Here is a 27,827-nt window from a genome sequence, read left to right on the forward strand (position 1 = left end):
ACACTAACCACGTTAGTGGTGCATGCTACCGGCATTTGGGCAGCACGCACACTTACTGATCGTAGGCTCAGTTCACACTTATAAATGAAATTGCCCCTTGTGGTGAGTTTAAGTGTTATAAGTTAGTCAGCCCGTCCGCTGTAATAGCAATTCTGCTACGGCCAGTCCCGTAGTGACTGACGCTAAAAGAAGTTGCATGACCTAATTAAACCATGACGCTTCTAGGAGCGTATTTACAAAACAGTGGCGACAATTCTTTGTCTCAGTCAGTCTTTGGGAATAACAAGTATGCCAATATTTACAACTCAGCTTTTTGCATCATATCTGATGTTTGCCTGAATATCCTCAAATGTAGATCGTTCCTTGAAAGCATTATTATTACCACTCACTGAGGGTTAGCCATTCCTTCACGGCCACGTGTGCTGTCAAATTAAATCGTATTGCGACAGCTGACCACAGCGCAGGGTGTTGCCGTGGCTCGAATGGGAGTCCATGTACTGAGGTTGAGCGGGAATTGTCCCACAAAATATGGCACTTCCTTGTCGGTGAGCTCAATGCCTGGTAACGACTTGGCGATATTTTCATTCTGCTCAACCCGAAAGCTTGACGCTGTCACGTCTTTAATCGGCGCCCGCTGGCATCCGGCTTATTTACCCCCATTAGCCCCCATTAGCGTAACGTTTGGGATGAGCTGCTTGTGGGCCGTGATACCGGATGATGGTCTGTGAAATCTTAAGTGATGTGCGGGACCTAACAGATGCAACACAATACCCAGTTACGTCAAAGTCGTTCGTAGCACTCCTTCACAACCGGCGCTAACCAGCTATGCGAGCTCGGAATCAGCTGTGAAGTGGGTTAACGGTACGCGAACCCGACCTCCGCGGCCCCGCGCCGCCTCGCCCATCCCTCCGCACGGCCGCTGGCCCTTCAGTTTGCGACGCGGCCGCCAGGGGCGCTGCTAACACCTCTCCCTGCCGGCAGCGCGGCGGACGGGATCGGTGACGTCACACCGGGCCGGCTGCGCTGGGGCGGCCGTGACGTCACCGACTGGCCGGCGGCGGCGTGGTTCAACGCTCGCCGGGCGGCTGGTCGCCGCTGCTGCCGCAGTCGGCGGGCGGACGCTGCGTGAGGGGACGAGCAGGCGGCGGCGGCAGCGGCGGCGGCAGCGGAGGAGCCATGGCCGGGACGCGCGTGAGCGTGCTGGCGGCGGCGGCGGCGGCGGCGGTGGTGATGTGGGTGACGGTGGCGAGGCCGGCGCTCGGCCAGGCGCTGGAGCCGCGCAGCGTGCTACCTTACCGGCCGGTGCAGTACTCGACGCCGCGGCTCAATAACAGCTACCGCTCGTCGGTCGAGTTCGACCCCATGGGCATGGAGCACCTCTACTTCGTGACCAACCTGTTCCTGGACCTGATCCAGCGGGACGACTCGGCCGCGCTAGGTGAGTGGTCGGACCGGACAGGAACGGGTCCGCGCAAGCGCGACCGACCCGGCCTGAGATGAGGGTCCGTGTCCTCAGGACTCAGAGCTGACTAGCCCGGCCGGACCTTAAGTCAGCCTGATGGCTCAGAAGCACAGCTCGGAGACGGAGGCCATACCCGGGCTTGATCGCGCAGGTAGCTCGGGTGTAGGATCTACATCGAGGCTGGCGCGAGCACATTTAACGAGCTGGGGTGTAGGTTGTGGGTAGGTTGGTCGGGTAACAAAGAGTGCTCGAGTACAGGGCTAACCGTACAGGCAGCTGAAATGCAGACCTCAGTTGAAGCTTCGCTTGATCTGTTCAACGACTGGGCGAGCTGCTGTGGCAAGCTGTCCCCAAAAACCCAACCCAGCGACGGACAGGTCCGTGAATTTGTCTTGTTTTGGTTAAGATAGGAGGAATTCATGTTAAATATTTGTGTGCGTTTGGGAAGGGAAAACGAAATTTTGGGGGTGATCGCGGTCTCCAAGGTGAGGACAGTAAAGTTGTTTACGCGTAACTCGCCCCGAGCGTCAGATGATAGTTCTGGATCCGGTCCAGAGAGTCAGGTGACAGTTCTGCATCCGGTCTCGAGTGAAGTCAGATGGCAGTTCTGGATCCGGTCCCGAGCGTCGGAGGACAGTCCTGGATCTGGTCTCAAGCGTCACGTGACAGTTCTGCATCCGGTCCCGAGCGTCAGATGACAGTCGTGGATCCCATCCCGTGTGTCAGATGACATTCGTGGATCCGGTCCGGAATGTCAGATGACAATCGGGATCCAGACCCGAGCGTCAGATGACAGTCGTGGATCTCGTCCCGTGTGTCAGATGACTGTCGTGGATCCGGTCCGGGATGTCAGATGACAGTCGGGATCCGGACCGGAGCGTCAAATGCCAGCCGCGGATCCCATCTCGTGTGTCAGATGACTGTCGTGGATCCGGTGCGGAATGCCAGATGACAGTCGGGATCCGGACCCGAGCGTCAAATGCCAGCCGTGGATGCCAGCCATCCAGTGTGTCGATGGGTGTCGTGGATCCGGTCCGGAATGTCAGATGCCAGTCGGGATCCGGACCCGAGCGTCAGATGCCAGTCGTGGTGCGGACCGCGAGGCGAGTGCCACCGCAAGGTTCAACCGAGGCCGGGCCTCTTGACCCCGGCCCGTGTGTTGCCCCGCTCACCCGCGCCTTTCCTGGTGGCAATTTTTTTTTTGGGGGGGGGGGGGCAGCGTTGTGACGAAGCCGGCGTGGCTACGGAAGATAATGCAGTACTTGCCGCCATGCCGGACAGACCAGTGCTGACCTGCACACGTTTTCGGCTGCACGCCGCCGGTGCATCGCCTTAACAGAACTACCATAAGAACAGGCAACGCTGTAGATGGGAGTGGAGAGGCCTCCGTTCAAAGCTCAAGAAGCCGTTGGCATAGTTACCGCAGGCCGCGGCGGCCGTCGCTGAGGCTCGCGGCGTTAACGTTCGCCCGTTGCGCCCGCTGCTGTCGGAATGTGGGAACTTATCGCTCTGATGGCCTGATTTCCGGGCGCTTGGCCACGTTCGAAGGCATCCGAGCCGCGAGAAAAACCGTGTCACCGCCGCTTCCGTTGGGGCGACGGGCCCTGCCGGTGACCTCCGAAAACAATGCACGAGCGTCGCCAGCTTGACGGCTTTTCACATGCAGATGGAGGCGATGGCGCCAGACCGTCGTGACATTGTGTTTGGTTGGAGTGGTGCGTGACGTCACTGGGGTACGACCCGGCAGGTGGGTGAAGGCCCGCTGCCGTCGGGAACAGCGACGTCTGCTCGGTGGAAGTGTCTCTGTCGCCGTTTGTTACTCAGCGTGCGGCCTCAACTCGACGTTTTAAGGGACTCAACTTGACGTTTTAAGGGACTCAGCTTGACGTTTTAAGGGACTCAACTTGACGTTTTAAGGGCTCAACTTGACGTTTTAAGGGACTCATCTTGACGTTTTTAAGGCGATGTTCAAACCAACGTCATTGTTAAAAGGGCTTCTAGTTTGGCTGATCGGATACCATGGGGGGACAGAAACCGGAGACACATAAGCGTCGAGATAATGCTGCACGTGGATGTCCGCACATATACGTTAGATAATCCACCATCAGACATCCATGTCTCCGAAACATTAAATTTTTTAGAGGAATGGATGTACGAGTGCTGTTTTGCCACGGTCTCGTGTAAAACGGGCGCTTACACTGCAGAAAAGGGAGTGCTGTCCTGAACAAAGCGTGGGTTGACGTGGTGGCTCATCCGGTGGATACTGCGTAAACCGCAAGGAAGCAGACAACACTAACCAGAGTCACAAAACCTCTTGAGTGCATCTGGTGAATATGAAGCCATCGCACGGTCATTTCTGTGGTCTCATAATTGTGTTGGCTTGAAACCGCTTTAGAATTCCTGGGAACTGAAACTCGACTGACAAGAAAGCGTTAATTGTCTTGCAATCCACGCGTGTTCATCGGGTGCATCATTTGGACTTGTTTCCACCGTCCCCAACCAGAGCCAGTGCGACCAGTTCTTTCCGCGTGTTTGCATTGGTCGCCTCTGTCAGGCGGGAGCAGCTCCCCCCCCCCCCCCCCCCCCCCCCCCCACTGACGATTCAGATCACGTCTCAGACGTCTGCAGCGGCCCGGCTCCGCCGGCGAGTGCGCCGCCCGCGCCGGTACCACCCAGCGCGCTGCCCCGAGCCAGCTGACTCACCGGTCAGCCCGTGACCCGGTCAGATGCCGCTCTCGGGCGCCCCGCTCGGGCCGCCGCGTCCATGACTCACGGCGTCGGAGTCTCTGGGGCGTTATGTAATGTCTTACGCTGGGGCCGCGGGCCGCGGTCAGCACTGGAGCGTCGCCGGGCCGGCGGACCGGGCCTGCGGCCGGCAGAGCGTCGGGGGTGCCGTGCAGGCGCTGTGGCGCGGTCCGACCAGGCGGCTGGTGGGCCAGCTGTACATGCTCTGCGTCTGGTGTTCGTGACGGCATGTCGGCGGGAGATCTGGTGTAGCTGGAGCGGCGCTGAATCCGAACCCTCGGGCCTGACTGAAGCCCGGGCTGACCGGCGGAGATCTGGTGTAGCTGGAGCGGCGCTGAATCCGAACCCCCGGGCCTAAAGAGCCTGGGCTGACCGGCGGAGATCTGGTGCAGCTGGAGCGGCGCTGAATCCGAACCCCCGGGCCTGAAGAGCCTGGGCTGACCGGCGGAGATCTGGTGCAGCTGGAGCGGCGCTGAATCCGAACCCCCGGGCCTGAAGAGCCTGGGCTGACCGGCGGAGATCTGGTGCAGCTGGAGTGGCGCTGAATCCGAACCACCGGGCCTGAAGAGCCTGGGCTGACCGGCGGAGATCTGGTGCAGCTGGAGCGGCGCTGAATCCGAACCCCCGGGCCTGAAGAGCCTGGGCTGACCGGCGGGAGATCTGGTGCAGCTGGAGCGGCGCTGAATCCGAACCCTCGGGCCTGACTATAGCCGGGGCTGACTGCAGCGACCAAGCGGAAGAGGCATTACCAGCGTGCGGTTCTCCAGACCACTTGATTCCCTCTTGTGACTTGTCGGCCGCTAGCCTTCTGCTGGCATCACCGCCTGCTGGTGCGGCCCCCCGCATCGCCCGGGTTTAGCTGATCGATGTAATCCTGGCGCCGCAAGAGCGATATTCCTATTGATCTGCCCGGCTGTTGGACCGTAATGCCGGCCTCGTGACGCTGGCCGCAATTAGCTGGGCAACGAGTCGGTGTGGAGAGCGCAATGCTGAACGACGGATGCTGGGAGCCTTGCAGGTGCCTCTGACGTGTCGGGAGCTATGCAGGTGCTTCTGACCTGTCGCAAGCTATGCAGGTGCCTCTGACGTGTCGGGAGCTATGCAGGTGCTTCTGACCTATCGGGAGCTATGCAGGTGCCTCTGACGTGCTGGGAGCCCTGCAGGCGCCTCTGACGTGTCGGGAGCTATGCAGGTGCCTCTGACGTGTCGCAAGCTATGCAGGCGCCTCTGACGTGTCGGGAGCTATGCAGGCGCCTCTGACTTGTCGGGAGCCCTGCATGTGCCTCTGACGTGCTGGGAGCCCTGCAGGCGCCTCTGACCTGTCGGGAGTCCTGCAGACGCCTCTGATCTGTCACAAGTTCTGCGGGCGCCTCTGACCGGTCGGGTGCCCTGTGGGCGCCTCTGACCTGTCGGCAAATTGGGGATAGTAGTCACCGTGTTGACCGCGGCCACACATGCCCTGCAATCAAGGGGGCGTGGTGGCCTGTTACCGTTCGCCACCACGTTGATCGAAATGCTCTGCAGTTTGAAGGACGTCTCTCAATCACGGTGATCCTTGGCTCCGATTGCCAGCGATAACGCCGCCGGAAAAATGTTGACGGGGTTTGAGCTGCATGGGTCATCCGGTATCGCCTAGCATCCGTGTGAAACGTGTCACCGGATGGTGCCGATGTCACCAGCTGTTCGGGTTTCGACCATGGACCTTGGGGCTTCACCAAGTGGAGCTGCTTTGCCGCCGCCAACCAGCCGTCTCGCCAACCAGCGCCCCAGCCGTACCCAGCCAGTTTCAGCCGCCCGGCCGCGGACGAGCGCCGCCGACTCCCCTCCCATCGCCGACTCGCCCCTCCCGCGACAGCAGGGGCGCTGGTTGGCGCTCCGCTCTGGCCAGAGCGAGGAAAGGAACGGTCGTTCACGCCTCGCCCTCTGGGGACGGGGAACACCCCGACGCGCCGAACATGCCAAACGCACCACACAGGTGGGGGCCAAACGGCATTAATCGATGTTCCCTCACCAGCGGCTCTTGTATAATAGATGGCGCCCACGCGGGGTGTGTTGTACCGGACAGTACAGCAGCAGGGCGGCGGTCCACGAGCTCTGCTGTACCGTACAGTGCAGCAGCAGGGCAGCGGTCCACGGGCTCTGCTGTACCGTACAGTGCAGCAGCAGGGCAGCGGTCCACGGGCTCTGCTGTACCGGACAGTACAGCAGCAGGGCAGCGGTCCACGAGCTCTGCTGTACCGTACAGTGCAGCAGCCGGGCGGCGGTCCACGGGCTCTGCTGCACCGGACAGTACAGCAGCAGGGCAGCGGTCCACGGGCTCCGCTGTACCGGACAGTATAGCTACATGACAGCGGTCCACGGGCTCTGCTGTACAGTACAGTGCAGCAGCAGGGCAGCGGTCCACGGGCTCTGCTGTGCCGGACAGTATAGCTACATGACAGCGGTCCACGGGCTCTGCTGTACCGTACAGTGCAGCAGCAGGGCGGCGGTCCACGGGCTCTGCTGTACCGGACAGTACAGCAGCAGGGCGGCGGTCCACGAGCTCTGCTGTACCGTACAGGCGCAGCAGCAGGGCAGCGGTCCACGGGCTCTGCTGTACCGTACAGTGCAGCAGCAGGGCAGCGGTCCACGGGCTCCGCTGTACCGGACAGTATAGCTACATGACAGCGGTCCACGGGCTCTGCTGTACAGTACAGTGCAGCAGCAGGGTAGCGGTCCACGGGCTGTGCTGTACCGGACAGTATAGCTACATGACAGCGGTCCACGGGCTCTGCTGTACCGGACAGTGCAGCAGCAGGGCGGCGGTCCACGGGCTCTGCTGCACCGAACAGTACAGCAGCAGGGCAGCGGTCCACGGGCTCCGCTGTACCGGACAGTATAGCTACATGACAGCGGTCCACGGGCTCTGCTGTACAGTACAGTGCAGCAGCAGGGCAGCGGTCCACGGGCTGTGCTGTACCGGACAGTATAGCTACATGACAGCGGTCCACGGGCTCTGCTGTACCGGACAGTGCAGCAGCACGGCGGCGGTCCACGGGCTCTGCTGTACCGTACAGTGCAGCAGCAGGGCGGCGGTCCACGGGCTCTGCTGTACCGTACAGTGCGGCGGCAGGGCAGCGGTCCATGGGCTCTGCTGCACCGGACAGTACAGCAGCAGGACGGCGGTCCACAGGCTCGGCCGTACCGGACACTACAGCAGCAGGGCGGCGGTCCACTCACCGGAAGCCCGCCGCCCGCGTCGCAGATCGAGGCCACCAAATGCGAGCGGTCGGCCGGGCCGGGCGCCGGGTCGCACCGCCCCCAAGCCGCAGCATCAGCTGACTGCAGGGCCGTCCCGCTCTGACCCGGTTACAGCTGGTCCGGCCCGGGTCTGTTTGGATCAGTCGGCACCGCCGGGTCACGTGACCGCCGCCGCGCGCCGGGCTCGCTTCCCGGCCGTCAGCTCGCCGGGTTCGGATCGGCGCCGACTGCCGTCAGCTCGCCGGGTTCGGGCTACTCCAGCGCCGACTACCGTCAGCTCACCGGGTTCGGGTCGGCGCCGACTGCCATCAGTTCGCCGGGTTCGGGTCGGCGCCGACTGCCGTCAGCTCGCCGGGTTCGGGCTGCTCCGGCGCCGTCTGCCCCTCCAGCGTTTTTACTGGGTCGGCCCCTGGGATGTTTTCGCTCATGAGGCCTGCGGGCCCCTGCACTCCGATTGTTTGATTTGCCGATGACTGGTGCCAAGAGTGGCGGCATTTCGCATTGAAGGCCAAACGTTTTTGCAGCTGACAATCAGTCCAGATCGCCCCAGCCGGCTGAACGGCTGCTGGAGGCGGCCCGGTAAGTGCACGCCTCAGCTCGTCACGGACGGCGGACCTGGCCGGTCGCCAGCCCGGGAGACCCGAGCGCTCTAGCCCAGATTCGCGATCTGTTATTCTAGCGTTGTTATTCGTCCGTGCCGTCGCGCGAGCGGCGGTTCGATTTGGCAGGATTGGAGTGCTTTCCGGGGCCTGTCGGGAATCCAGTGGACCGTCGATGTTGGCTGAGCTCATGCTGCTGGTTGGTGTTTAGTCCAAGTTGAACTGACATGCGTAAACTGCCTCACTTTGCTGATGATAGCGTAGGTGTAATGATGTTTAGGCATGAAATCTGCCTAATCATACACTTCGATCGAAAACAATAGCAGTGCATGCTTTGTAGCGCGACCCCCCTGACAGCCGTGCAGGTATCAGGCCATTTCACGTGCTATGAATGCGCTCTATGCCATGGCAGCGGAGCGAGGGTGCTAGGTGGTGGTGGAGCAAACGGCACGACTCTTGCGAACAAAGACAAAGGCATCGTACTCTGACCATGACTCATCCGGGAATCGAAGGAAAGCGCCGGCCCGCCGCGCGCCACGCCGCGCCACACCGGCTGTAGGAGCAGGGGGGGGGGAGGGGGGCCGGCCTCACCGTGGGAGCCTCATCATCATCCGCACGGGGCCAGTGCCGTCCGTGGAGGCGCGGACGGCCCGCCGGCGGGGCCCCCCGGCGGATGACGCACCATCCGGCGCAGACGCCCTTTAGACGACATCTCAGCAGACGGCGGCGGCGCCGGAGCGACGGGGCTGAACCAACGCTCGGCCACTGCCGGCGGCGGCCAGCCGGAGTCGGGCATGACTCGGATCAGTGTGCCCTGGCGGGAGTCAGCGGGCGGCAGCCGCTGGGCGGGACGCTCCGGCGCTGGGCGGCGTCCTGTCGTGGTGTCCGGTGGCCTGCTCTGGTGAGGCGGCTCTGGGCAGGACGCTCCGGCGCTGGGCGGCGTCCTGTCGTGGTGTCCGGTGGCCTGCTCTGGTGGGGCGGCTCTGGGCGGACGCTCCGACGCTGGGCGGCATCCTGTCGTGGTGTCCGGTGGCCTGCTCTGGTGGGGTGGCTCTGGGCGGCGCCGGCGCTCTGACGACGCTGGCGCAGCAGGACACCGGTCTGGTTTGTGGTAGCCAGCCATCATCTGACGAGCGCCGTCGCAGGAAGAGCCGGACGGGATTGGCTGGAGCGTACTTGCCAACCAGCCAACCACCATCTCAGATAGACGAATCGTTTATTTCGCCAGCTGGTTGTGATAGACGAGTTCGTAGCCAGGGAAGCGTTGTTCGCCCCTGCCGTGGCGCACTCGTCCCTGTCGCGCGTCCGTTACGTCCCGTCTTCGTCGGGGCCTGTCCCAGGCGCGGTGCGGCATCACGAACGCGTCACGATGGTGGCGATCCCCGCGGCGGGTGTGACGCTGCCCGTGCCGCTGCCCTCCTGCGGCCGATGCCCGTCACGGCCGCCGCCGCGAGCGGCCGGGCGGGGGCGCCTCCCGCGCGTGACTCAGCCGCAGCGCGGGGCGCTGACTGAGGCCTGCTCTCTGTCGCCGGCCGATGTGTGAAGAACTCAGGCAGTGTCTCGTGGCTTGCCGTCACGTACCGGCTGGCGACAGTGGCAGATGTGTGATGTGCGTGTGTACGCGTGTCGCCGTTCGCCCGGAGCTAGACGGGCGTTCAAAACGAACTGTTCGCTGTGCGACGTGCGTGTCTGTTTATGTAGCTGGTCTTCAGATTAAGACGGGCGTTTGTAAACGAGTGTGCCGCGCGGAGGCAATTATGGAAGTGATGGGTGTGGAAAAATCGCCGCCATGAGCGTATGCGGGGTGGATTAATTCCGTTTTTCAGGACGCCTTGCTCCTGCCTTGTTTCAAATGTGTTTATGCTTTGAGCCGGAACAGTTGCATTAAATGGATTTCGTAGTCGATGTAAGTTATCTTATGTGTTCCGATATCTTCTTGAGTAAGGAGTCCCCACCAAACATTTATGTGAGCCCAAATTGGGCGGAGGGCCCTGTCAAATTGGACGATGTGGGCATATCAAAATGTTGGAAATAATGGGTCACACCATCAATCAATGTTCATCGCCAGTCCCGGGATCCCCGGCCGCGGGGCCGGTGCGACTCCCGTCTGGGTCACGGCGGCAGGACCACTGACGGGCGGGGCTGGCCTCAGCGACCTTGAACCTCCGTACCTGCCGCCGCCCGGCTCTGATTGGTGGGGAGGGGAGCCCACCCGCCGCTCCCCAGCTGCTGCCGCCTTCCTGTGGGTCAGGCCGGGGAGGGGCAGGGGAGGGGGGGGGGGGGGGGGCTGTTAGCGGTGACGGGAGAAATCTCAGCTCACGGACGCGTGGTCTGTTTCTTCGCGTCTCCCCGTCCACCGTCTGGGAGAGAAAAGGGAACAGGCAGCGCCCACGGCTGAGTTTGGAATAGCGAGCCGCTCGCATGCTGTTGACGCGTGCGCACGCCCGCTCGCTGCCGATCCAGCGGGCGGAGGAACAGGGAGCCTTTCCCCGGCATGTGCCGTTTCAAACTTGTCTGTTGACGTGAGTGGCTTGCCGTTGTGGTGGCAACTAGCTCAGTGTTAGACGTCTCTTGCCCGGAGAGAAGGGGCGTGTTCTGACCCAGCCGCTGCGGAACGCCTCACCGAGGAGAAGGGGCGTGTCCTGACCCAGCCACTGCGGAGCGCGTCGCCCGAAGAGAAGGGGCGTGTCCTGACCCAGCCACTGTGGAGCGCCTCGCCCGGAGAAAAGGGTCGTGCTCTGACCCAGCCGCTGCGGAGCGCCTGGCCCGGAGAGAAGGAGCGTGTTCTGACCCAGCCACTGTGGAGCGCCTCGCCCGGAGAGAAGGGGCGTGTTCTGACCCAGCCACTGCGCAGCATCAGCTGACTGAGCCTCCTCCTCAACGGGGTGAGAGCAATGCAGAAACGTCAGCTCAGTCCGATGGCTTAGTTACAACGTCTGACAAATGGTACGAGATGTTCCGCGAGACATTCCGTCCCTCAGACAACCTGTTAACCTCGTTGTTTCTCTGTCTGGCTGTTTAAGCGACCAAAGCATCATCCACTGAGCCAACACGTGACATAAACTCGGTCAATTTGGCCAGGCCTGTAGGTTCCTGGCTGAAGCTTGCAAGCCCAGAATCTGTTATTGCGGCGAGCGCTGCTGGCCCCAGCACGCGCACCTGGTCGCGGCTGCTGGACGCGCTGACCCCGACCGTCTCTATAGTGACCTCGTTCAGGCCGAAGCTCCCTGTGGGCTGAACGGTACGGCTGTGGATGGCCTCTGCGATGAAATAAACGATGTGTCGTTCGTCGCAGAGGGCCTCGCAGTGTCCTGGTGCTGCTGCAGGGGGCGTCATGATGTGGTCGTTGATGCTCTCGAGGATCATGGTGTGGCGGGATGTGAGTTTGTGTGCGTTCCTTGCAGCCGGTCGGGGCCGCGGCTGCTGACTGGTCCGCCTCCGGCGAAATAAAGCTGGGTTCTGCTTGTGATAAACGGACCGTCTTGATTGGACCTAGCCGTTGGGTAGGCTCATCTCGCCAAATAAAATCAAGACTATTGCCACATTGCGTGAGCCTCGATAATTGGATCGCGTTATTGGGTACATTTAATGGGATTAGGCAATATCACGATGGACCGGAACCTGATCACGTCAAATTGGAGAGGTTTACTGGCATCGCTGGCATCAAAAGCTATTCTGCATGACTTATTATAGTTCAATCATTGGATATGGTGCGGTCACGGGTGAGGATGGCTTAAGCAAGCAAGCTTCCACAAAAGGTTTGGTGTGACTGACGCGACTCAAAGAGATGATAAGGGATGCCGTCTCGCTTTCTTGTGTTCTTTCACCGGCGCTCAGGGTGTCGTCTTTACAAAGCTGCAATTCCCTGTGTCATACGGCAGTACACAAAACAGCTCCGGTTCACGCCATGGACTACGTGCCGGTGAACTGTTGATCCCGTGTCCGGCTCTGGGCCGGTGAGCTGGTGATCCCGTGTCCGGCTCTGGGCCGGTGAGCTGGTGATCCCGAATCCGGCTCTGGGCCGATGAGCTGGTGATCCCGAGTCCGGCTCTGGGTCGGTGAACTGGTGATCCCGAGTCCGGCTCTGGGCCGGTGAGCTGGTGATCCCGAATCCGGCTCTGGGCCGGTGAGCTGGTGATCCCGAGTCCGGCTCTGGGCCGGTGAGCTGGTGATCCCGAGTCCGGCTCTGGGCCGGTGAGCTGGTGATCCCGTGTCCGGCTCTGGGCCGGTGAGCTGGTGATCCGTGTCCGGCTCTGGGCTGGTGAGCTGGTGATCCCATGTCCGGCTCTGGGCCGGTGAGCTGGTGATTCCGTGTCCGGCTCTGGGCCGGTGAGCCGGGCGGCCGCCTCGCTGGAGCGTGAGGCCGGCTGACCGCTGACGGGGTCATCCCACTCGGAAGCGATTGTAACGGTCGCCCGGCGCCGGGCGAGCCCGCCCGCGCGCTCGCGCTCCCCTCGGCCTGCCGGGCCGGTCCTGACCAGGCCGCCAGCGGCCGGCGTGGGGCTGTTTGCGCGGCCAACGCACGTCAGCAACTAAAATATCGTCCACGCAATGTCCAGTTTTGTCGCCAGAGGGGGGTCTCTACAGCACGGAGCTGCATCAGCACAAGTGAGGCAGGCACGCCAGAGTGCAGATGGCGTGGGGTGTTGCGGGGCGCACGGACTGGGCCGATGCACCTCACGAGCCCTCATAATGTATGGTGACGACCGGCCGAGTTATGGTGGACGCGGGTCACGTGTGCCCGGGAGGGTGCTGTGTGCAGCGTCACGGCCCGCTGCACACGGTCGGCCGGACGCGGGTCAGGTTACCTGCTCCGCTGGCGCAGGTGGCTGGCTCACCGGAGCCTGGCTGCCAATGTTCGGCATCTTTGACGTATGGGGAGATGAAAGGACGTGTCGTTCGTCCCTACATTGTTGGCTCTGGAGGGTGAATGTAATCGCTGCGCCGCCTTAGCACGGAGCCCAGTCACTCGTCGGATGGGTAGTTTGACTGCTTAATTACCCAGCCATCAGTGAATCAAAACGTAGATTAGGGGCTATTTCAAACTAGCAAGCCTCTTGACCACAGTCATGACGGTAAGCAGGGGCGTGAACGGCCGCCTGGCGTGGCCCAAAAGGGGCGTAAGCCCCCGGGCTCTTGTGCCAACCCAACTAACCCGGCTGCCATGGTGCTCAGGGAGGAGGTGGTCACAGCTGTCCTTGGCAAAACGTGAGAAATTCGCACCAATAGCGTATTACTGTTTTTTCCAAATCCGGTGTTTTAACGAGGCATCCTCCCATGAGTTTCCAGTAATGACATCAACAAAGGCGCTCACCCACGGTGGGGCAAGTAATGCCTGGAGATGGCCTGATGACGTCGGCGGATGTGGTGCCGGGAGACATTATGACGTCATCAGATGCGATGCCGGAGGCCCGGTGACGTCACCAGATGTGGCGTCGGACACCTGATGGCGTCGGCTGACGACTGGAGGCCCGGTGCTGTTTCTCCCGGACGGAAGCGCCCGAAGCGTGCCCAGTGGCCGTCACGTGCCGCTGGCCGACTCAGGGTCGTCCTGCCATTGGCCGGCCGGGCGGCATAGCCCGCGGCGATTCTGCGACAAGGGGTCGCTGGTACAGGAGGTTGGGTGGGGGTGGCGGTAATCACGCGGAGGGCATGATCAGTTTGGGAGGCGAGCGTACAGTTCAGCGAAACGAATAATAAATGGCGTGTTCACGAAGCTGGTTTTGGCTGCAATCATCATGGCTGCTTTGTTGGAGGTTGCCGTTCGCATGGGAACAGAGAAGCGCCAGCCACGGGCTTGTGATCCGTTTCTGACCATGTCGTGTAACATCATGGTTTCAGTGGGGCCTGCAAAACGTTTCAAGGAGCAGGGGCCTCCAGCCCGTTTCCCCATCGACTGCCGTCGAGCAGCGGAAATGCAATGGCCTCGACGACGTCAGTGGTTATTTTCCGGCCGTCTCTTCGCTGCTAACGTCCGTTAAGCTCCAAACAGCGGGCTGGCCCGGCCCCAGCCCAGTGGGCCCGTTCAGTTCTGCTCACTCTCCCATGGAGACGGTGGCGCAGGCGCGTGGCAGTCCCGCCCGGCCGGCGCCTGCCCTCCCCCGGGCGCCGGTTCACGGGCGGCCTGTCCAAGCGACGCCTCCCGCACGACACCGGCACGGCCGCGCCGGCCGAGGCGGCCGCGTTCGCTGGCGGTGGCCGCTGCTCTGTCAGCAGGTCGCGCTCGCTGTGATTGGTCCGGCGGCGGCGGCGCTCGCCAGGCATGCTCGTCTGTCAGCCCGTTAGCCGCGGTGACGACAGGGACGGACGGAGGTCAGGGCCCTCCCTCGGGAACCACCTGTGGTCGTCCGGTCAATAGAGCCGCCCCTCCCCCTCCCCGTCATCGGCGACGCTGGCGGTGGTTCACAGCTGGCGTGCGGCCCATGGACAAAGATGACGGCGCGCCTTACTGATCGCAGCGTCAGCTGGATTAGAACGGACCTTCTCTGTGTTTTGCTTTGCTTTCAGGGGCGCCTCCACACCTCCTGAATGCATGTTTTTGATGAGGGGCATCGGTAAGGAGGTGCCATTTCCATGTTGGACACCGGCTTAACTTAATCGATCGAGCATACTAGCAGAGCGCGCTGCCCGCAGTCAGGACGTCAGCGCGGCTACAGCTGTCGCCATTTGCAGTCGCCGCCGAACCGGCGGCGGCGGGGCCGGGACTGCAGATGCTCTGCCCTGGGCCTGCTCTCGTTCGGGAGGCGGAGCCGGGCGGAATGGCCTGATAGAGGGCCGGCGCACGTTAGATTGAAACCGACCGGCCTGACGTGCTCCCAGCTGGCGCTTCTGCGCTGTGGCTTGGCTCTGCATAGTGCCGCGCCATCGACGGCGTCGGACGACGGGAAACGGGCGGCGGCGGGGCTGACCGCGCCGCGAGCGCGTCACGCCGGCGGTGTGGCGCCTCGAGTGACGGCCGCGCTGCCGCTGTCATGCGCCGCGTCACCACCGATCAAAGATGTGCCAGCCGATGGCGCGGCGGTGCGCGGAGAGAAACGTCGCCATTGAGGCGGCCGCGGACGCCAAACAATGGTGGTGGCTTTGCAGGGCTGTGACAGCGACAGACAGGCGGTGGCTGTCGGCTGGGGAAGAGCAGCAGACGGCCGGCGTCGTACACGGCGGTCGTACACGGGCGGAGACGGGAGATTCCAGTCTCCCCGCCGATGTGTGGCAGCCGGAGACAGTCGAAGACGTTGGCAATTTCGGAGACGTACGAGGAAGTGGCTGACAGCCGAAAGCAGCTGGAAACAGTCGCGACGTCGGAGACAGTGGCACACAGTCGAAGACGGTCAGGAACAGTCGACGACAGTCGGAAAGATTGGGAAAGGTTGGAGGCGTCAGAGATGGTCGGAGACAGACTGGAACACACGGAAACGGTCGGAGACAGTGGGAGACGCACCCTCTGAGGCGAGGCCTGGCCGAGAGCGGTGGCCTTCCTCTCCCCACCGGGGAGACGGTTGGAGACAGTGACAGACACACCCCTAGAGGCGAGGCCCCAATTCCCCACTGGTCTATCGGTCGATAGCGGGACGTCGGATCTGACGGCTTGCCGACTGACCAGGCACCGAACCTCCGGCCGGGTGCGGCACCGCGCGTTCTGCCCTACCCCCCCCCCCCCCTCCCCCTTCCCCAACCCCGTCTCTCTCCGAGCTGGGCTCAGTCACGCATGGCAGTTGGATATCCTTTGTGGCGAAAATATGATTATATGGGGGGCTTACAGTCGCTTCAGCAGGCAATTGTAACCTGTTAGGGGGATCCTGTGAATTGCCCAGCTGGGTTTCCCCACATTCGTATGTATAGTATCCCTGGGTTCTGGGGCCGGTGGACCTGTGCCGCGAACCTGGCCTACGCTGTCATTCATAATTCCGTTAGCTACCAAAAGAAGCTGTTTGCCGTCTGACAGGACAACAGCAGGGGTCGTTTTTGTGACCCATGTTTTTGTATAGATCCACACGCGATCAGCTGAAAGATTCGTCACATATGGCGTGAAAGCTCAAAGCTTCCACGGGGTCTTTAGGACCATGATCGCAGGAGATAACGTATGTGTTGTTCAGGGAAGCAATGACATCTGACAAGGCATGTATCTTTGAAAAACAAAACAAAGAAGGTTTTTAGAAACCGCTCACATTTGACTAAAATGTACAACAGATACCCTCAATCCAACAAACACCCTAACATCCGATTCATGACGGAGGAAGTTTGTTTTTCTTGTTTTTTTTCGGCCGGCGCGTGATACCGAGGAAGGGCGCCTGAAGCGCAGCCCGGCGACGGGGCGCGAGCCCGCAGCGGGTGCACTGTCGGTCCGACTGGCGTGGCGAGGTCAGCTGGCAGCTAGCGGAAGAGGCTCAACCTGGTTCGGGGCAGCCCAAGTTTTTACCGGGAGCTCCATTTCAGACGAGCAGCAGCTGTCCCATAGCCGATCCGGCTGCCTAAAACGCTTCTGGAAACCTAGTAAAGAGCTCATGGACTTTTGCTACTGGTTTCACGTTCAACCTTTTGCAAGCTTACATAAAACGCAAATTTAGCTCTCAACTTTTTAAGGTGGAGATCCCATCTCTTGGTGCACGTTGGAGCGGAGCACAAACACCTACGTGGTGATGTATTATCGCGCAGCGTATGATACTTTGGCAAATGCATGCCAGACGAGTAAGCAATATCTGAAGACTCTGGTGGGCAGCGCTGGAGACATTTCGATGAGGGGCATCTCCAGTGTTGGACCTAATTTATAGTGACCTGAGGCGCTGGCTGCCCTGAACACTCCGGGGCCCAGCTGCCAGGTCAGGACTGGTTTCGTCCTACCCAGCCGCTGCCTGGCCCGGCGGGGATCTGCAAACGTCCTACCCAGCCGCTGCCTGGCCCGGCGGGGATCTGCAAACGCAGATCAGCGCCGTGGCCCGTCTGGCCTTGTCGCCGACGAGGTCACTGACCCCACTCCCGGGTCACGTGGTGTCGATCAGCTCACCGCCCGCCCGCCCGCCCGCCATATGGCGACGAAAGGGAAACTGGCGGCCGCCGCGCGCGCTCGCCGCTCCATGGATGGTGAGATCGGGCGGACGGAGTCGCCCCGGCCGCGGCGCTGAGTCATGGCATGATGATGGCCTGTGTGCGGTGAACCGTTCAGGACTGGCGCCGGGACGGGGGGTAGTCACTTGACTCATGCTCGAGTGCCGTCGGCACCGGGCAGTATTTCCCCGGCCTCCGTACCAGGCGCCACCTGGCGCGCGGTCGGTGACATCAGCCCACCCTCGGAGGTCACCCCCGGTCCGGTTTAGCAACTCATCATGACCTCTCGTCGAGAATATTCACACTGAACCTCGAGAGTGACGTCATTTAAGCTGTAAATGATTCACTCATTCGTATGGACCAACTTCTTTCTGATCTCACGTCCGTCCAAGTTCTTTACGTTTTCCACTTGTCTTTCAGCTCTGTCCCCCTCCCCCCTCCCCCCCCCCCACCCTCTTACCGGGCAGTTTCTGTTCTAGTTTTCTTATTGAATCTTTCTTGCGGCTGCCAGTGCACGCGCACGAGCGCGTTCGAATGAAGATGGAAGTGTGCTTCCGGTTGTTTCGGCCAGCTGACGTCGGTTAATGAACGACCGGATGTGTCCGCTCCAGTCAGCTGGTCCCCAGCGGCACGAGCCTGCAGCGTGGAAACACTCCCGGTGTGTAATTGAGATGGATGCGGAGGGCCTGGGGACGTGGAGGCGCTGCTGGTGTCGACGGATATTTAGTTGGTTGGCTGGCGACGGGCTTGTCAATTGGTGCCCAGTGTTGGGCCGGTCTTCAGCTGTTCGACCGGTGCTCAGTTGTTCGGTCGGTCGTCATTTGTTAACTCGGGTCGTCAGCTGTTCTGCTAGCCTCCAGTTGTTCGGCCGGTCCTCAGTTGGTCGGCTTGTCCTCAGTTGTTTGGCCGATGCTCAGCTTTTTGGCCGGTCGTCAGTCGGTCGGCTGGTCCTCAGTTGGTCGGCTTTGTTTGGCCGGTCCTCAGTTGGTCGACTGGTCCTCAGTTGTTCTGGTCGGTCCTCAGTCGGTTGGGCTGTTGGGCAGTCGGCTCAGCTGTTCAACTCAACACGTCGGGCCAGCCGCCGCAGGGTCCGCCCGCCGCCGCTGACCCAGCCGCTGTTTCCGCCACGTTAGCCGGATATCGAGTGTTACGTCTCTCGCGGCTGCGTCGCGTCAGCCAGCTATGGACCGGTTGGGTCTCGATGGCACGCCAGTCGACACCACACGCCATGTCAGCACTCTGTCGCAGCAAGGCAACTGTCAACGTCTCTCAGCGGTCTGCTGCGCACTTAAAACCGTCAGCATTTGTCAGCGGTCCGCCAAAACCGTCCGCATTTGTCAGGGGTCTGCCAAACCGTCCGCATTTGTCAGGGGTCCGCCAAACCGTCCGCATTTGTCTGCGAAACCGTCCGCATTGTCAGCGGTCCGCCAAACCGTCCGCATTTGTCGGTGGTCTGCCGCAGTGAGGAAAGTGTTCACCTTTGTCAGCGGGCTCTCGTGGAGAGGACGCTGTTCGCCTGTGTCGACGGTCTGCTGCAGAGTGGAATCTGTTCGCTTTTGTCATCGATCTGTCGCGTAGAGGAAACTGCCCCTCGTTTCCGTGTAGGCCCCTGCCAGGCATCAAGTGACGTCGCCACCATAGCTGGGCGTGGTGACATTTTACCGGACATCAAGATCTCCGCGCCTCTGGTCACAAAGACGCCGGCCGGGGTGCGATTCATGGCAGGACTGAGGCAGAAACATCGGCGACGCGTCAGCTGAAACGCGAGACCGACGGAGTCGCTCGACAACTTCGCACCAAGTGCGGCCTCTGGTACTGACGCGTCACGCAACTGCTCTGAAACATCTGGAACTCGGACTGATTCGGTCACGTGGGATAAGGCCACCTGATAACGTGCCTGAGACTGGCAGATGCCGGCGCGAGGCCCTCCACCCGCCCCGCGATCAAAGATCAAAGCACATCTGTATGGCGTGAGCTACGAGCATAGCCTCGTGCCTTGAGCCAACTAACCCTATTTGGCTTACTGAGGAACCGTGCAGATAGATAAGCTAAGTATGCAGAGATGGTATTGCTTGGTCTGCATGCCCAATTATTTAGCTCAGTTCTGCAAAGCTTCTGAGCATCACGACTAGGCCATCGCCAGTCGGGTCACGAGCGGGCTCGTCTGTGGAGAGGCGGCGTCACGACGTCCCGCGCGTGAGTGGAGACGCCGTCACGACCGTCACCTCGTGACGCGCGGCGCCGAGGAGGGGGTGGGGGGGGGGGGCGAAGAGCAGGCTCGTGCCGCCCGGACGGGAGGCAGCTGGGAGACCGCTCAGTTGCGTCGTACCTTGTCGCGTGCCCAGCTGACAGGATCAGAAGTATCCCTGACGTGCGCTGGAGTCCGTCCGGCCCTCGCACGGAGCCAGCCAAGGCTGCCACTGGGGTGGTAGGAACGCCGCCGGCATCGTCCAGCCGGACCTATGCGTAGGCGGAGAGTTTGCAGGCGGAACGCGTGTCTCCTTCAGACATACGCGAGTACCATGGTGTATTGAACGCCGTCCGCACATGCCGTGAGGAAGGCATCCCCGCGCGCCACTTGCGAACGCTCCGGGTGCGTGGCCTGAGGTGAGGCCGGGTGAGGCCCCCAATACGCCTCAGTAAGCGGACTCGGCAGCTAATGCTCGTCTCTGACGTGACCTAGCCGGGGCAATTACTCATGGTTTTCCGGAGGCTCCCGTGCGCCCCTCTTCTCTTCCTTGGGTTTGCGTGGCTGGCTGATGTTATTGTCCTGTCGGGCCCGGGCTGACGGGAAATGACGAGTCTACCGCATCCCTGTCTCTGAACATTCCCGCGCGCCGAAGGACACCACTGGGCCGGGTCTCCAAAGGATGTCTGGCAGAGGACAAATATACACGTTTTGCAGCTCACTGCATACTGCAGTTAGATAATGTACAGCTGTGGGCCACGGCCAGGGCTTTCCTCAGAGGGGAGGGGGAGGGGGGGGGGGGAGTCTCAGTGAGCACGCATCATACGAAAAACGAGCGTGCCGGTTATGGTACTTCGTAACAAAATACGGGCCGAGGGAAGGAGCCTGACCCCCGCTCCCTCCCCTCTGCCTGCGCCCCTGGTACAGCTTATTCATCCGTGCGTCGTTTGCAACCGCCACCTCAAGCGTACCAGGTTACATTGGTTGTATTGCAAGCGCGTGATGGCCACTGTCGGCTGCAGCCATCACTGTAAGCAGTTCCCATCCGGAGTGCCCCGTCGCGGTGTCATCTCCATGGATCACGTACAGCGAGCGGCAAGGCGATCTGAGCGGGTATCCACACTGTGCTCAGGTCAGCTGCCCCGAGTCAGCTGGTCCCAGCCGACCGGGCCGGCGTCCGCGCGGACACGTGGCGGCGCCCTGCTGTCAGCACGTGTGCCGCATCCGCTCGTCGGCATGTGTCTCGCGGCAACCAGGCGAGCGGGCGCGCTGCGCCCAGCCCCTGGCCGCCCCACTGTCCCGCCTCGCTCTGGCGGCAGCTTCTGCTATGTCTGTACCGTCTCGCGATCAGCAGCAGGGCGCATGCGTGGCCTCTGTTCGGCGTCTGCCCGCGCGGTCGCGGATTAGCAGCATTCACTAGCTTTAGCAGCTACGAAGCGCTCTGATTGGGTGAGGCAAAAGCGTTCATGTTTGGACGTCAGATAGTTCCGGGAAATAATCGGCCGGGGTGCCCACACATCGCCAACAGAGGCCTTTTGAGCTCCGGACCGCGGAGATATGACAGTCACATATTGCGTGCTATTTTGCATGGTTATTACGGGCACGTTCGACTTCAAAGGGCGATCAGCAAGGCAACGCTGGCCAAGCGCGCATTCTTCCCCACCAGCCGCGGCCCATTTTCAAGTAAATTGGATGGCATGGGATATGTGCGACGATTAAGTGAGCCGTATTGGAGCCAGCGGCCTCTTTTTGCACGTCACACTCGTAATATTGGGCGCAGATCTGCTTCGGTGTCGGGGAAGCAGTCGTTTTCATGCTTCATGATGCAGAACGCACGGTGATGTGCGATCAAAGAACAGTTCAGAGCATTATAAAGAGGGTGTGACGTTAGCAGCCCTAATGCATTGTGAGGTGTACATAGAAATGTTGTGGGAACACGCCTCCGTCGCACGATGCTGCCTGGGAAGTTGAACATTTGGGTGTAAGAGCACTTATGAATACAAGGCAGGCGCCAGCAAGTTCAAGAGCCCATGTGGCATAACATGTATTAGCGGAGGGAGAAACGCTATTTTTAGTCGTGCTTGTGGACACGTGCACTAGATATATCCCCACCTGATGATCCAGCCGGGCTGCCGCAGACGTCAGGTCAGCGCCTGACCTGAGGAAGGTCGAAACCAGCGCACCTCCGCCGTCTGGTCGCGTTATTCCGGCGGTTATAAACGGCCACCCATCCACACACGGTCTAAGTGAGCCTGCGCGCCCCATTACCGGACGAGTCAGGTCCAGGGTGCTGTGTTTCGTGGGATGGCTGCTACACGATGTGATCGTACTGCGTGTGCTACGGTGCGGACCGGAGCCACACATTGCACAGGACGCAGGCTGTCATTGAGGGGGGGGGGCAGGTTCGGCTCGACCTCAGCGTGAGGAGCGGTGCAACCAACAGGAAGGCGTAGGCTTGCGGAGTTCGTAGCGCCGAATTTCACCCTGAATGGGAGTGGTAACCGTTATCTATCGCGATCAGCTAGGATGATATGGAAGCGGTACCCGGACAGGTTGCGGCTGCTGGGAAAGCCTGTCAACGCTAGCCGACGGGCAGGAGAGCCCGGTGACGAACGCCGCGCCAGCTCAGTCGCCATGAGCGCGGTCGGAACCGGATGTGGCATTTTCTTTCCGCCCGGGCTCTCGCGAGCGTCTCGGAACGGAGAAAGACCGTACTGGCACGCAGTCAGCTGCGGTGGTGACGTCAGAGGCGGCACGCTGCGCCGTCGGAATGCCTCGCCAGCCGAGAGGAAATGTGCGCCATCTGGGGTATGGGCCCTTCAAGGTCGCCTCCAGCTGACCCGTGACAAATGCTGCCAGCGCTTCCCTGCGAGCTTGGTGCTGTGTCTGCCGGAGAGCCCGGCTGCCCCATTGTGTATGATGCCAACAGTGTTGAGTGTTCTTGCAGTATCTGCACTCGCTGTGTCCAGCTGTAGGATGATGACTCCAAGCGTGCTGCGAGTCCGACTCTTGCACTGAAGCGGCGTCACGTGACTTAGACCGTGGCAAGGAACAGATAAATCCCTACGTTAAACGTAGTCGAATTTCGTAACGAAAAGATAAAGTTGTGTCGTTTTCAGATGTCACTGCCTTGGCTTGTTGATGGAGATAGATCAGCTTTATTAACGGTATGAGTTTGTAACGTCATTGTGTATCTTAAAATGTTGCTTAGTTATGTCACCATAATGTAGCAAGCTCTCTATGCTGCCTGATAGCTGATAGGAATAAATAACACCACTGAAACAAGTGGTTTAAGTCCATGTGTTTACGTGGCAAGATTTTGATGTGTTACTGCGGTCTCTTGTGGCTCGATGCCATGCACCTGGCTTATGATCATCCGCGTCGTCTGTGGCTTTCCTAGCGAACTTCTTATGTTAACTTTCGGAAGAGGATGAGCAGAACTTCCGTCACGAACTCGCCGGCTGAAGCTGCAGAGCTCCAAACGTTCGCTGCAGTCGAGGCGATGCGGACCATGGATGTAACTCTCCGACAAAGACGGCCTTGTCACGCGGTTTCCGCTTCTGTTCAGATCCGCCATTTGCCGGAGCCTCATTTGGGGTAATTCGCGGACGAAACTTCAGTCGTCGATCCCAACTTGGGCGACTGGTTCGGAACCAGGGCTCACTGGACGGGATGGACTCCGCCGTGGCCTCTCCATCGACTCCGGCAATTCACGTTCACGGCACCTGCACCGTACAAGCGTGGCCCACCACGTGCTAGGATAATCTCGCCATCCCTCGCAGCCCTCCCCACTGGCTGGCGAGTGGCTGAATGGTAGGTGGCAGGCATGATAGTGCCGACAACACTGGCCCCGGCGCGGACGGCTCAGATCTCGACCCACTCCCCTCCCCTCCCCCACACCCCTCCCCTCCCCGCCGCCGTCTCCCGTGGCCGCGGTCGAGAGACCGTGACGTGCGGCGGACGTCTCAAGTTCGTCGTATCCGTCCCCCAAGGCCGCTGGTTGCCTGCCGCCGCGTCCCTTGCCCGGGGAGGCGTTCATATTGTCCAGGGTACCCGCTCTCCGGGGACGCGCCGGCGGCAGCTGGAGGGAACAGCTGGTCAGCCATGCTCCGGTGTAGCTGGTCGGCCATGCTCCGGTGTAGCTGGTCAGCCGTGCTTTGGTGTAGGTGGTCAGCCACGTTCTGGTGTAGCTGGCCAGCAGTGTTCCGGTGTAGCTGGTCAGCCGTGTTCCGGTGTAGCTGGTCAGCCACGCTCCGGTGTAGCTGGTCAGCCGTGTTCCGGTGGAGCTGGTCACCGGTGCTCCGGTATAGCTGGTCAGCCACGCTCCGGCGTAGCTGGTCAGCAGTGTTCCGGTGTGGCTGGTCAGCCGTGCTCCGGTGTAGGTGGTCAGCCACGTTCTGGTGTAGCTGGCCAGCAGTGTTCCGGTGTAGCTGGTCAGCCGTGCTCCGGTGTAGCTGGTCAGCCACGCTCTGGTGTAGCTGGTCAGTCACGCTCTGGTGCAGCTGGTCAGCCGTGTTCCGGTGTAACTGGTCAGCCACGCTCTGGTGTAGCTGGTCAGCCGTGTTCCGGTGGAGCTGGTCAGCGGTGCTCCGGTGTAGAGCACCGCTCGGCGCTGGCGTTGCTCGGCAGGTGGGGTGCGAGGGCGAAGGCCCAGCTCGCCACGCCAAATACACTTCGCCGTGTCATTCCCAGTATTGTACGGCGCATACACGCTGTGTGTGTGTGGTGACCGTGGGCGCCGCCGTTACTGACGTCTACTGCAGGAGGGTCGAAATGCAACCGAATCTTGGCATCATGACCTCGCGCGCTTTTGCTATGTACCTTCGGGCATACTCGCGCACGCGCTCCACCTATATATCCTCTCCATATCCCTTGCCCAGCAGCATACCCCCAGGCTGCTCACTTTCGCCGTGGTTCCGGACCGAGGCCGATCTCTCCCAGATCTAACCAGCCAAGCCTCGCACTGGCCTGTTGTGTCGATCTAGCCGACTTCGCGGAGGTCGACCAGCTGTCTACAAAGACCATGGGACCACCCACCACCGTCCGGCGGCAGCTGCGGTGCCTATGTTGAACGACCAGCCGTCTTTGTATCGTGCCGTGGCATTACCGGCCAGCGGCTTGTGTGTCCGTCAGCTCGCTTTGTGCCGACCGGTCACTTATCTCTTGCGCCGCCGGCCGCGGCAGACTGCTCCCGTCCAGTGGGGTCCGGCCTTTGTCCGCGCCGCCGCTCCGCCGGCCGGCCCGAGCCGCAGCCAGCCCGGGCTCGGCCTCCCATTGGCGGAGAGAGCCGACGGCAGCACCGCCACTCTGCCGCATTGGATGGCGGATGTCGGAAGTGGCGATGGTGGATGGCGTTGAGCGTGAAGGCTACGAATCATGGGCGGATTCAGCGTCCGCTGTTGAGGGGGGAGGGCAAAGTTCGTGTTAGGGTGAAGCACCAACTCTTGACCAGTTGCTCAAAAATTAAACAAAGATCGTGAATTTAGGCGTTTTTCGCTGTGTTGGTTAAGGCCAGTTGGCCCCCGCCCCCTCCCCCACTGGATTGCTCCAAGAACGGAGATCCACCGGAACTGATGGCGTTAAGGTTGGCGCCTCCCTCAGAGTTGGGCTATGATGCAAGCTGCGTGTTGAGGTCATCTGTTTCCAACCAGCGAACTAGTTTGGAAGCCGCGTAAAGCTCTTTCCAAAGAAGATTGAAGTTCCAACATTAGTGCCTATTGTAATTTGTTAGGTTTGTCTTTCTGTGTGCCGCCATAGGTCTAATTTCAAAGCTCGTAATCACTCCGGTGGTGGGACGGAAAGCACGTCACTGAAGATTTTACCAGATGTCAGCCCTGTGACCAGCGCAGACCCATTCATTTGGTGTCGCTTGTTGCGGCTCACGCAGTGGAACCACTGCCGCTCGCCAGCCACCAGACCGGCTCAGGTCGAGCCGGGCCGGACGAAGCCGTTCTCTTGGGAACGGTTTGCTGACCGCGGTGACACACCGCGCGGGCGTGGTGGGCCGGCGGAGCCGTGGCAACGCAGACCTTCGAAACCAGCGTGAACCCTCACAGACCTCCGAGATCAGACCAGGGGTGAAGCCGGAACGGGCGTCTGGCGGGCCAAAGCCGTGTGGTTCTCTTCATACACCACCTCGCCGACAGTCTTTGATTCTGATGCCGTGTCCGCCTTTGCTCACTTGACGAGCGGGCTGAGTGTGGGCCGACGGGGAGGCAGCTCGTGAAACTCGCGCCCGCCCGCTTGGTTTGTGTACCCCTGCCGGCTGCGTGCCGAGTTTATATGGTAAGGTATGCCGCCGGCCCGCTCGTCCCGGCCCTGGCTTGGCGGCGCGGGGCAGGTCTGGGGCAGGGGGCAGGGCTGGTGTAGGGCCGGGAAGGGTCTGGGGCAGGGCTTGAGTAGGGCCGTGGCAGGTCTGAGGCAGGGCTGGAGCAGGTCTGGGCCAGGGCTGTGGAAGGTCTGGGACAGGTCTGGGGGCGGGGCTGGGGCGGGGCTGGTGTAGGGCCGGGGCGGGGCTGGGGCAGGACTGGAGTAGGGCTGGTGTAGGGTTGGGCAGGGTTGGAGCAGGAATGGAGCAAATATGGAGCAGGGCTGCGGCAGGACTTGGCATGGCTGGAACGAGGCAGGGCGGGGGCAGGCGGCACAAGGGCCGCGTAAGGCAGACGAACCGACGGACACCGCTGCGCCCGAATTCACTGCAAGGCCTGCTAAAGCTGTAGGGACGTTGCCTCGTAAGAAGCGCGGGACAAAGGGGAGTCCGCCTTACGGCTGGGTGGAAGCAGGCTTCCCTCTGCCGCAAACGTTAAACAGCACCGAGCGCCGGTCGACAAAACACGGTAGCGAGGGTCTTCGTTCGGTGGATTGGGGGCGCAGAAGTCTGCCGGTCAGGCTGGCTGGAGGCGGCGCGTTTTTGGACGCCTTTTTGTGCTGGTTTTTGCTCGTCCGCCGTTCTTGGCGGGTGGCCGGCTCGGCGCTGCCAGGAAGAAAGCTGCTGTCTTCCCATCGAAGCCCGGTTGTAGCTTTACGAGCTGCTTGGACCGCCTGATATTGATGCGCAAGCCCGCTGTTCGGAAGAACTGATCAGCCTTTTCTGTTTTGGTGTCGGCTTTTATCATCCCGTTCGCTGCGTTGGCCCCGCCTTTGCTCCGCATCGCCGGTCTCGATATTGGTCTGGCATCATGGTGGCGCAGTGCACCCTGTTCCGCTCAGCTGGGGCATAATGGTGGCGCGGCACACCCTGCTGCACCCAGCTGGGACATCATTGTGGCGCGGCGCACCCTGCTGCACCCAGCTGGGACATCATGGTGGCGCGGCACACCATGCTGCACCCAGCTGGGACATTAATGTGGCGCGGCACACCCTGCTGCACCCAGCTGGGACATCATGGTGGCACAGCGCACCCTGCTGCACCCAGCTGGGACATCGTCCCCGTCCCTGGAAACGTCTTATTACGCTGCGTTATGGAAGCCATCCTGGTCACGTGGTCTGGGTCATCGTTCATGTTGCTCCATCCTCTTTCAGCAACGAGTGCATTGCCTGGTAATTTGTGTTTCATTGTAATGAATCGTGAAGCGCCACGGAGCTTTGCTAAGAAGTGCGTGACACTACAAAGCCTCTAAAACTAGACTGGTGGGCTCCGCTCCTGCCGCCGAGGTCTGTTGGCGGACGGCGGGAGGCGCCTCCTCCCAGTCAGGGCACCCCCTGACAGCGACGTTCGCTCGTCGGTCAGCAGAAGTCTGCCCCTCTTCCTGTTGTTGCCGCCACGACCTTTGCCTTTGACCCCCGCCGGGTGATCGGCGAGCAGGGAGCAAACTGAACCAACGCTGGCGGGAGATTCATGTTACGGCGACGTTTTCGCCTCTCTGTTTCCCTCTCCCCCTCTCCCTCCTTCCCCCCCCCCCCCCCCCCCACCTCGTCCATACACACATGCAGTGCTCCTTACGTTCCATTTGCGGGGCGCGCTCAAAGGAGAAGAGCGAGTGTCGATGTGCAGTCCGGAGCGTCCAAAAAACCTCATTATGATCATGAGAAGCATTACAAGACTTGTCATCGTCAAAGCAATGGTGTTGACCGCTGACCAGCCCCGTAAAGCTCAGTGTCTGCTCGTGTGGCCGAAGCCAGCGACAATAATGATGCTGACCACGGGAAATGTTTGTTTCCGCCGTCGACGGTGCCGATGCCTCGAAGGCCGATAACGCGGCTTGGCTTGGTTGGCTGAATGACCAAGCGCCTGTTCCACATCGTCCTGATCGGCGCCCGCAACGATAAGCGGCGGTCGCGTCTGCAACACTGCCCTCCAGCCGCTGGCGGCCCCCCCCCTCCCCCCCCCCCTCCAGCACCGCCCTCGCTGAGGTGCGGCCGGCGGTCCAGCTGTGCCGCGAGTCGTCGAGTGTTACAAGCGATCAGCTGGGATGAAGTACGGCGCGGTCAGGATATTTACTCTGTCTCACACGAATCTCCCTCGAGGTCTGTTCGGTGTTGGCTGTGAGAAAAGCGTTCGCGGTTGGTTGTTGGAGTGGCGGAAACGTTCCGCTGCTTTGTCGCTCGCAGT

The 27,827-nt window shown here is 61.2% G+C and overlaps 1 protein-coding gene across 1 annotated transcript in view; it reads left to right on the forward strand.

The window, feature by feature from the left end:
- The first annotated feature begins 1,212 nt into the window (after window positions 1–1,212).
- LOC119113646 (prominin-like protein) overlaps window positions 1,213–27,827 on the forward strand; it is a 54,080-nt gene continuing 27,465 nt past the window's right edge. Inside the window, exon 1 of the mRNA XM_037237929.1 lies at window positions 1,213–1,438. Within this exon, the coding sequence (XP_037093824.1) occupies window positions 1,231–1,438 (208 nt within the window). The 5' untranslated portion in view covers window positions 1,213–1,230. The remainder of the gene's footprint in view (window positions 1,439–27,827) is intronic.

This window comes from Pollicipes pollicipes, unplaced genomic scaffold (genome assembly GCF_011947565.3).
Source record: "Pollicipes pollicipes isolate AB1234 unplaced genomic scaffold, Ppol_2.1 Scaffold_7262;HRSCAF=8765_pilon_pilon_pilon, whole genome shotgun sequence".
Classification (NCBI taxonomy): Eukaryota; Metazoa; Arthropoda; class Thecostraca; order Pollicipedomorpha; family Pollicipedidae; genus Pollicipes; species Pollicipes pollicipes.